The 10918-nt window shown below is 36.1% G+C and overlaps 1 protein-coding gene across 1 annotated transcript; it reads left to right on the top strand.

Annotated features, from left to right (window-relative positions):
* Nucleotides 1–7649: 7649 nt before the first annotated feature.
* On the top strand, nucleotides 7650–8078 carry LOC141690714 (uncharacterized). The gene has a single exon (XM_074495488.1). It carries the CDS (start codon nucleotides 7650–7652, stop codon nucleotides 8076–8078), a length of 429 nt encoding a protein of 142 aa, XP_074351589.1.
* The last annotated feature ends 2840 nt before the right edge of the window (nucleotides 8079–10918 follow it).

Genomic DNA, 10918 nt, shown 5'->3' with positions numbered 1-10918 from the left:
GAGACGCGAAGATATTTAATGCTGACAGGTAGAATTAATTCTACCTCGTCTCCCTAGACTTTGAAAAAGAATAACAGTCATTGGAAAGAGAATGTGCACATGTAACAAGAGTGAACTGTTCAAGGACGAGTGCCATTATGTTTTAACCATAGACTATTAATCTTCCACTTCAACATTTCGAAATTAATCTGAGACTGGTACCAAATTTTACTCACAGATAAGTCAAGTAAAGGGTTAGACTGAAAAATCAGAACTTAGACCTATACCAGAACTTAACAGTCATCAGAACATAATGTCTTAACTCGAACAAGGAATATCTATCTTAGTAAATACTCATACAAGTTCTTAGTTATGAACGTCAGAACTTAATCATCAGAACGTGTAACTAGAACTTGTCCTCAGAATTTGTGCAAAAGTGACACAATGACTGTTTATCTAAAATAACATAGACCACCACAGAAATTTCATCATTCATATGGAGTGACGTGTGTGTGCATTAAGCTAAATAACAGACAAAGAGTAAAGTCTGATCTACTTCAGTACATCTTAGAAATAAGTCATAATTAAAATTTTGCTAAAGAGCTGTCATTATCCTGAAACCTACTGATAAATGAGTTCATGCATGAGTCCACCTCAACTGTTTTTGTGCTAATTTTATGCATCTTTTGAAATTCTATTTTACAGAGGCTTCTCAGTGTAAGTGAGTCACGACTGTTTATCAGAATTTATGCTATTATCAGAGTATTTCTCCAGTAATCATAGAGTGTGAACAGTCACCAAGAAAAAATATTTTGCTTTTCTAATGCATATTTACTTAATACCAGCTATGCACTTGGGTCGTCCCATTCACATTTTTACTCTAGATCTCAAAGGAGAACCTGATATTATTCTTTGATTCTTGTTCTTCTTCTTTTGATAAGTGAGGTTTATCAGCACTTAGTACATTCAGCAGTTTTACTAGAATCAGAACTTAAACAGATGAGTAGCATTATTCTAATTTGGGACTTAGTAGTAAGATGAATAAAGTAAACTAAACTAAGCTCAAGTATCAGAATTTGCTTGTGTCATAAGATTTCCACAGAAATAATTACTTCTTTCATGGGATCATTTGTTTATTGAAGACTAGTAGATCAGTATCTAGCACAGTTATCCTCATAGGATTGAATAGTTACTGAAACAGACATATCACTTATCAGAGTTTAGAAACATATATCAGACAACAGTCAGTACTTAAAGACATTTATCAATTAATGCACAGAATATACAAAGAGATTAATTCTGTAAATACTGATCATAAAGTCTGATAACATAGAACAAGTTTAAGCAGATTTAGAGAAAGAACCTGAAATCATTCCAAGTTCATTTACCAATTTTGAAAAGGTAGCTTCACACAGTGGTTTTGTGAAGATATCTGCTACTTGTTGATCTGTGGGAACAAAATGCAATTCCACTGTACCTTCATCCACATGTTCCCTGATGAAATGGTACCTGATGCTGATGTGCTTTGTCATAGAGTGTTGAACTGGATTACCTGTCATAGCAATAGCACTTTGATTATCACAGTAAATAGGGATTTTGAAATACGTTAACCCATAATCCAGTAACTGATTCTTCATTCAGAGAATCTGTGCACAGCAGCTTCCTGCAGCAATATACTCTGCTTCTGCAGTTGATGTGGAAATTGACTTTTGTTTCTTGCTATATCAAGAAACCAACCTGCCTCCAAGAAATTGGCAGCTTCCACTTGTGCTTTTCCTGTCAATTTTGCAACCTGCAAAATCTGCATCTGAGTAACCTATTAATGTAAAATCTGATTCTGTAGGATACCATAATCCTAGATCAGCTGTTCCTTTAAGATACTTAAAGATTCTTTTTACAGCTGTTAAGTGAGGTTCTCTTGGATCTGCTTGAAATCTTGCACAAAGACAGGTAGCAAACATGATATCTGGTCTACTAGTAGTTAGATAGAGAAGTGAGCCAATCATACCTCTGTAATCAGTAATATCTACTGAATTACCAGTATCCTTATCCAGTTTTGTTGCAGTGGCCATGGGAGTGGATGCACTTGAACAGTCTTGCATTCCAAATTTCTTCAGCAAGTTTCTGGTGTACTTAGATTGACAAATAAAAGTTCCTTCTTTACTCTGCTTGACTTGAAGGCCCAGAAAATAACTGAGTTCTCCCATCATACTCATCTGATATCTTGACTGCATTAGTTTGGCAAACTTTTTGCAAAGTTTGTCATTTGGAGACCCAAAAATAATATCATCAACATAAATCTGGATCAAAAGTAAGTCCTTGCCATGGTTGAGATAGAACAGTGTTTTGTCAATAGTTCCTCTGTTGAATCCACTTTCCAGAAGAAACTGAGCTAAAGTCTCATACCATGCTCTAGGAGCTTGCTTAAGTCCATAAAGTGCTTTATCAAGCCTGTAGACATAATCTGGATGTTTGGAATCTACAAAGCCTGGAGGTTGTTCAACATATACTTCCTCTTCCAATTCTCCATTGAGAAAAGCACTTTTCACATCCATTTGAAAGACAGTAAACTTTTTGTGAGCAGCATAAGCCATGAATATCCTTATGGCTTCTAACCTAGCAACTGGAGCAAATGTTTCATCATAGTCAATTCCCTCCTGTTGAGAATATCCTTTTGCAACCAGCCTTGCCTTGTTCCTTACAATTATGCCATCACTGTTAGTTTTGTTTCTGAATACCCACTTTGTACCAACAACTGATCTATTCTTGGGTCTTGGCACTAAGGTCCAGACTTTGTTTCTTTCAAATTCATTCAACTCTTCCTGCATTGCTTGCACCCAATCAGCATCTTGAAGAGCTTCTTCCACTTTCTTTGGCTCAGACTGAGAGAGAAAAGAATTGTAAAGACATTCATTCGAAGTACCTGTTCTAGTTCTGACACCTGCCTCAGGATTTCCAATTATCAAATCAGGTGTATGTGATTTTGTCCACTTCCTTGCAGATGGAAGATTTTCTCTAGAACTGGATGCTCCCCCATGATTCATGCTGTCTTCGGTTTCATTTTCTGATGCTCCCCCTGAAACTATGCTCTCTGAGTTGGATCCTTCAGTATTTAGATTTTCAGTACTGTCAGTACTTGGCTTATCAGAACTTGACGAATCAGAATTTGAAGAGCCAGATGTATGTTCTGATGCTTCTTGAGATGTGATAATATCTTGAGTATGCTCCCCCTGCATTGGTGCATCTTCCTTTGACGTAGTCACCACAGTTTCAATAACATCAGAGTTTAATCCATCAGAATTTACAGTATCAGGACTTAGACTGTCAGGACTTGAGGTATCAGAATATGAATCTTCATTTTCAAATCTCAGCTGATCATGATCAATGCAATCTTCAAGTCCAGTGATCTTCTTGTCATCAAAAGAGACATTGATAGATTCCATGACCACTTTTGTTCTAAAATTATAGACTCTGAAGGCTTTTGTAGAAAGTGGATATCCCACAAAGATTCCCTCATCAGCTTTTAGATCAAACTTGGATAGCTGTTCAGGATGAGTCTTGAGAACAAAACACTTACATCCAAATACATGAAAGTATTTGAGATTTGGCTTCTTGTTCTTCACCATCTCATATGGTGTTTTTCCATGCTTGTTAATGAGTGTTGCATTTTGAGTAAAACAAGCAGTCTGCACAGCTTCAGCCCAGAAATAGGTTGGAAGCTTTGCTTCTTCAAGCATTGTTCGTGCAGCTTCAATGAGAGTTCTATTCTTCCTTTCAACAACTCCATTTTGCTGTGGAGTTCCAGGAGCAGAAAATTCCTGCTTTATTCCATGATTTTTGCAGAACTCTTCCATTATCAGATTCTTGAATTCAGTGCCATTATCACTCCTCAAAATTTTCACAGTATCTTTGATCAATTTATCCAGATGTTTGACATGATCAATCAGGATAGATGCAGTTTCACTTTTTGTGTGCAAGAAATACACCCATGTGTATCTGGTGAACTCATCTACTATGACCAACGCATATTTCTTCTTTGCAATAGACATGACATTCACTGGACCAAATAGATCAACATGAAGCAGATAATAAGGCTCAAGAATTGATGATTCAGTCTTGCTCTTGAACGAAGATTTTCTTTGTTTAGCCTTCTGACATGAGTCACAAAGACCATCAGGAACAAACACTGATTTTGGCAGTCCTCTCACAAGATCTTTCTTGATTAGTTCATTTATCTTGTTGAAGTTTAAATGAGAGAGTTTCTTGTGTCAATTCCAGCTTTCTTCAGTTGAGGCTCTACTCACTAAACAGATTGCAGAACCATCAGAATTTGTTGAAAGCTTAGCTTCATAAATGTTACCACGCCTGAATCCCTTCAGAACAATTTTTTCTTTAGATTTACTAACTATTTCACAATTTCTGCAAAGAAATCAACATGATAACCTCTGTCACAGATTTGACTTATACTCAGTAAGTTATGTTTAAGTCCTGAGACCAGAGCTACATCTTTAATGATGACATTCCCAAGATTGATATTGCCATATCCCAAAGTTTTTCCAATGTTGCCATCTCCATAAGAAACACTTGGGCCAGCTTTCTCCACAAAGTCTGATAGCAGGGCCTTATTTCCAGTCATATGTCCTGAACATCCACTGTCCAGAACTAAAATATTTTTCCTGTTGCCCTGCAATCAAAAAGACCACTAATTATTAGTTTTAAGGACCCAGACTTGCTTGGATCCTTTGGCCTTTTTAGGTTTGTTAACATTTGCAGCGGATTTAGCATCAGATTTTATGTTAACAGTTTTCTTATCAGAACTTATACTACCAGACTTTGAATCAGAACTTACACTAGAAGGAACAACAGAAACTTTCTTTAAAGAAGGTTTTATTTGATAATAATCATAGTACAAACTATGATATTCCTTACAAGTATAAATGGAATGCCATAAACTACCACAATGAAAACAAGGATTTTGTGGTTTGTATCTAACAGACTGACTCTTAACTCCTGATTTTGAAGATAAGGAGTTAATATTCTTATTTTTCCTGCAAAAAGAAGCCAGATGGTTAGAACTTCCACAGTTATGACATGCTTTCCTAGGAGCATCAGGAACAGATTTATAGTTATTGCTTTTATTCACACCTTCCTTTCCATTCCTGTTTTTCCTAGGTGATTTTACCTTGTTTGCATTCTTAACATCTTTCAGCTTATGCTTAAGCTGCTTCTTTGTCATTAAGCCTATGTTAACTTCAGCTGTCTTTTCCTGTTTTAGTTTGTCAGAAGCTAATTCCTTTTTAACTTCTGATTTCTCATTTTCAGATTTTTCAGTTACAAACTTAACAGGTTTTAACTTCAGCTTTTGCTTATCAACAGGCTTAATTTCTACAGTTCCTTTTTCATTTTTATTTTCTCCATAACCTAAGCCCTCTTTCCAGTTTCCACTGCTTAGCAAATTTTGAGTTGTTTTGTCAGAGTTAGTCCAAGTTCTGATAATCTCTCTCTCCTTTTCTAACTCAGTTTTTAGAGATTCATTCATTTTTAGCACTTCATCCCTAACATAAAAAGCATCATCTCTATCCTGCTGAGTTTGATGGAACATGACTAACTCTTTTTCTAAGAAATCATTTCTTTTCCTAAAAGCAAGATTTTCAGAAGTTAATCTTTCACATGTTAAAGTTTGATCTCTATAACTAACAAACATGGTTTTAAGATATCTTCTCAACTCATTAATATCATCAGTATGAAAAGCATAAGTAGTCTGAGGTACCTTTGTTTCAGCAGCTTCAGAACTGCTTTCAGAACTTGATTTATCAGCATTTGCCATCAATGCATAGTTCTCCTCACTTTCAGAGTCTGAGGTGTCTGTCCAGCTTTTCTGCTTTGTGACAAGAGCTTTGCCTTTGTCACTCTTGGTCTTCTTGCAATCAGGAGATATGTGGCCTTTCTCACCACAATTATAACATTTAACATTAGCGTAATCTCCTCTGTCAGACTTTCCTCCTCTACCTTCAGATCTTCTGAAATTCTTCTTATCAGAACTTATGCCTTTCCTGGAAAACTTCTTTCCCTTCCTGAACTTCCTGTATGCAATCTTTGTGATTCCTTTTACCATAAGAGCACACAGCTTCATCATCTCCTCATCAGCATCAGTTTCAGGCAAGCTTTCAGAATCTGAGTCATCATCACTCTCAGAACTTGATGACTCAGTATCAGACTTCATGATAAGAGCTTTACCCTTGTCTTTCTTTGAGGAAGGTGGTTTGGGGGATTCCTCTTCAGCCTTGAGAGCAACTGTCCTTGACTTTCCTCCTTTCCTCTTGCTTCTTTGTTCCATCTCAAGTTCATGAGTCTTGAGCATTCCATAGATTTCATCAAGAGTTGTCTCATCAAGATTGTAGTTGTCTCTTATTGTTGTTGCCTTCAAATCCCAACATTCAGGAAGAGCTAACAGGAATTTAAGGTTTGTATCTTCAAGATCATACTCCTTATTAACCAACGACAAGTCATTCAAGAGTTTGACAAATCTATCATATACATCAGTCAATGACTCATTAGTCCTAGAGTCAAAGTGTTCATACTCTTGAGTGAGTATTGTCTTCCTGTTCTTCTTAACTGTTTCAGTTCCTTGACACCTTGTCTCCAGTGCATCCCATATCTCCTTAGCAGTCTTGCAGTTGATTACCCTGTTTGACATTACATTATCAATGGCACTATGCAATAAGTGTCGTACCTTGGCATCCTTAGCAATAGATGCTATATCTTCAGCAGTGTAATCACTCTTTTCCTTTGGTACGGTCATTGCTGCTTCACCTGCAACTACAACAGCGAGCTTGGTAGGTTTGTGAGGCCCTTCCTTGATTCTATCAAGGTATTCTGGATCTGTTGCTTCCAGAAACATGGTCATCCTTACCTTCCATATGGGATATTCAGATGGTCTCAATATGGGAACTCTGATAGTCTCATATCGACTCTGAGTTGATGTCTTTGATGATTCCTCAGTTTTGGTAGGCTTAGTTGGAGTTTCTGTGTTAGACATGATTGTGTTTGGATCTTTAACTGTATGTGTGTTAACAGAAGGCTCTGATACCACTTGTTAGGTCACACTTTCACTGTAGAGGGGGTGAATACAGTGTTTATTACAATCAAATCAAACTTCAAGAACTTATGTAACAGAAAACAAACTTTATTGAAATAATAAACTCTGTTACAATCTGGAACTGTTATCTCTCAGTGATGAACAAAATATCACGAGAGCTGCTAGGGTTACAGTAAATAATATTCTCGATAATGATAACACTTCTAGTGTAAACCCTATGTCTGTGTTTATATACTACACAGTTACAAGATAATCGCTAATTGATATTGAATATAATTCTGCTTCCTAATATATATCAATCATATATCTTCTATTCCAAGTATTCCATTCTTCACGGAATTCCTTCTTCATGCATATCTCTTCTTATGTTTATCTTGATCTTCTTAACTTTAATCAGCTACCGTCCTTATCTGATCGTTCTTCAGCACTTAAGTTCTGATATCTATCTCCTGATACTTATCTCCTGATATCCCTTAAGTCCTGACTTCCAGTATAAGTACTGATCAACAGTTAAGTACTGATTTGTCCTGTTCAAATAAGATCTGAAATCTAAACATAAAACATATGAGCCATGACATTATCAAATATATCTAACACGTTAACTCTATCTGCCAAGAATAAATTGGGATTTGTCAATGGTGATATTGTTGAGCCTGAAAAGAATGCTGTTGAATATAAACTTTGGGAGAGATGCAATGATTTGGTTATCTCATGGATTTTATTCAATCTTGATGAATCCATTGCTAAAAGCGTACTGTTTATGAGAACTGCCAAGGAAATATGGGATGATATTGAAGAAAGGTTTGGATATGCTTTAATGACACAGATATACTCACTTGAACAGCAGATGCTTGAGATAAGTCAGGGACAGGATTCAATTTCAGAGTTTTTTACAAAGATGAAAACTATCTGGGATGGCATAAATGATGCTAATCCATTGCCAGTCTGTACTTGCAAATTGTGTACTTGCAATTTAACTCAAAGGATTGTACAAAAATAACAGGAGCAGAGAATGTTACAGTTTATGATGAAGCTGAATGATCAATTTGCTGCTGTCAGGGCTAATATCTTAATGATGTATCCCATGCCAAATGTGTCTCAAGCTTATAGGTTGTTTGCTCAAGAAGAAAGGCACAAGGAAATATCAAATTTATCCAATCAAACTGAAGCAATGGCTTTTTATTCTGATAGAAGAAGGATTGGAGATCAGAAATTTGTAAACAATAGTTACACAAGAAAAAATCAGCCAAATCCTGTAATTCGACCATATGGTACTTTTGATGATAAGAATCAGTCTGGAATGAAAGCAAAGCCTTACTATTTTTGCAGTCACTGTAAGATACCAGGCCACAGTTATGAAAGATGCTTCAAAGTACATGGTTTTCCACCTGGTTTCAAACCTAGACAGAACTCAAGAGTTGCTGCTTTTTCTTGTGGAAATCAAGAAGATGAAAATCAAACTGAACTTTGTACTGATATGTCATCTGATAAGTCTGCCATCTCAATGGAGCAATACAAACAATTTTTAGCAATGATGGGAAATCAGCAAAGTGATGCTTCAAAACAGACAGATGAGAATGAATCTTCTAAATTTGCTATGCTAGCAGGTATTGTATGTCTTACATCTCATTCATCATCTGATTGGCTTATTGACAGTGGGGCAACAGACCACATTTGTCCACACCTTGATAGGTTTCAGGAACTTAAACAAGTGACAACAAATGACAATTATATTACTATTCCAGATGGAAGTCAAGTAAGAGTAATGAATATAGGAACAGTGAAACTGAATGAGTCAATTACATTGAAGGGAGTACTTCATGTACCTGATTTTCATTTTAGTTTAATCTCTGTCAAAAGGATTTGTGATGACATGAATTGTCATGTTATATTTTCTGACAATAATTATTTACTTCAGGCCCCTTCTCTGAACAAACCTCCAATTCTTCTTGGTAGCATGGTCAATGGATTATACAGTACAAAGAGAAGAATTGCTGAAAATCTTGGAGATCAAACTCAACTTTGTACTGCAGCTAAACTCAATACAGTGGATCAAGCAAAACTCTGGCATCTTAGACTTGGTCATCTACCTTTTGTTCAATTGCCGTCTATTGCTCCAGTAAACTCTATTAAAGAATGTGTTGAATCAACCGTTTGTCAAATCTGTCCAGCTGCTAGACAAACAAGACAACCATTTCCTGTAAGCCATATCAAAACTACTGATCCTTTTCAATTACTGTATATAGATATATGGGGTCCTTATAAACACAAAATGATTACTGGTTGTACTCAATTTCTCACCATTGTGGATGATTTTACTCGTTTTACTTGGATACATTTGATGAAATATAAATCTGAAGTTTCTGGTATTCTGGAGAATTTTTTGGTTCATGTCAAAACACAGTTTAATGCTAAAGTTTTAAGCATTAGATCTGATAATGCTTTAGAATTGGGTGCTGGGCTGACTAAACTTTTATATATCAAATATGGTATTACTCACCAAACCACCTGTGCTTATACTCCACAACAAAATGGTGTTGTGGAGAGAAAGCATAGGCACCTTCTTGAAACCGCTAGGGCATTGAACCTTCAAGCTAAGCTTCCATTCAAATTTTGGGGTGATGCAGTCTTATGTGCAACATACCTCATAAATCGAATGCCATTGAAAAGTCTTGATTTTCAAACTCCCTACTTTAAACTCTACAAAGAATCTCCAACCATTGCTCACCTAAGGACATTTGGATGTCTTTGCTTTGTCTCTACAAACAAAGTCAATAGAACAAAATTTGATCCTAGAGCTATTGTTGGTGTCTTCATAGGTTACTGTAATAATACTAAAGGTTACAGAGTTTATGATATGCTCAATCAGACTATCCTTATTTCAAGAGATGTGATCTTTCATGAGTTTTCTTTTCCCTTTTCTGTTATTTCTAGTAACAATTACACTCAAAAACAATATCTTGATCATATTTTCCTACCTCTAATGCCACAAATTCCATGTACAGAGGATGTTATTATTCATTCAAATACTTTATCTGTACCTCATCATTATCAGACTTCTACTCAGACAAATGTATCTGACTTTACTAACAACACTGATATCACATCATCTGAAAGTGTTGATAGTGCACATTCTTCTCAGAATCATGATACACCAGAGGTTGTCCAACAGCATATTCTTAGAAAATCTTCTAGACCTGTTATTCAGCCTTCTTATTTACAAGATTATCTCTGTAATTCAGTCAAACATTCTTCTCACTGGTGCAATTTAGTTGCTCCATCTTCTTTACCAATTGCTCATCATGCATTGGTTTCTAGTCAGTCTCATATTACAGAACCTACCAGCTACAACCAGGCTTCTAGTAATCCACTCTGGGTTCAAACAATGGAAAAGGAAATTCAGGCTCTTGAAGCAAATAAAACCTGGGAGTTAGTTCCACTGCCTGAAGGGAAGAAAGCTATAGGTAGCAAATGGGTATACAAAGTAAAACTGAATGCAGATGGATCTTTAGAAAGATGTAAAGCTAGGTTAGTAGCCAAAGGTTATAACCAGAAATATGGAGTTGATTTTGAAGAGACTTTTTCTCCAGTAGTGAAAATGAGCACAGTTAGGAGTATAATAGCTTTGGCTGCTAACAAGAAATGGAAAATTTTTCAATTAGATGTGAATAATGCATTTCTGCATGGGGACTTGATAGAGGAGGTATATATGAGTGTTCCTAAAGGGTATTCAAATCCTTATAATCTGGTTTGTAGATTGCAGAAATCCATTTATGGTTTGAGGCAATCTTCTCGACAATGGTCTGCTAAGTTGGCTAATGAATTGATTGATCAAGGTTA

This window comes from Apium graveolens, chromosome 10 (genome assembly GCF_009905375.1).
Source record: "Apium graveolens cultivar Ventura chromosome 10, ASM990537v1, whole genome shotgun sequence".
NCBI lineage: Eukaryota > Viridiplantae > Streptophyta > Magnoliopsida > Apiales > Apiaceae > Apium > Apium graveolens.
This window is presented reverse-complemented; position numbering and strand designations above follow the sequence as displayed.

Bases quoted from the DNA above. Each gene is read 5' to 3' on its own strand.
- LOC141690714 (XM_074495488.1), top strand. From the start codon at position 7,650: ATGACATTATCAAATATATCTAACACGTTAACTCTATCTGCCAAGAAT.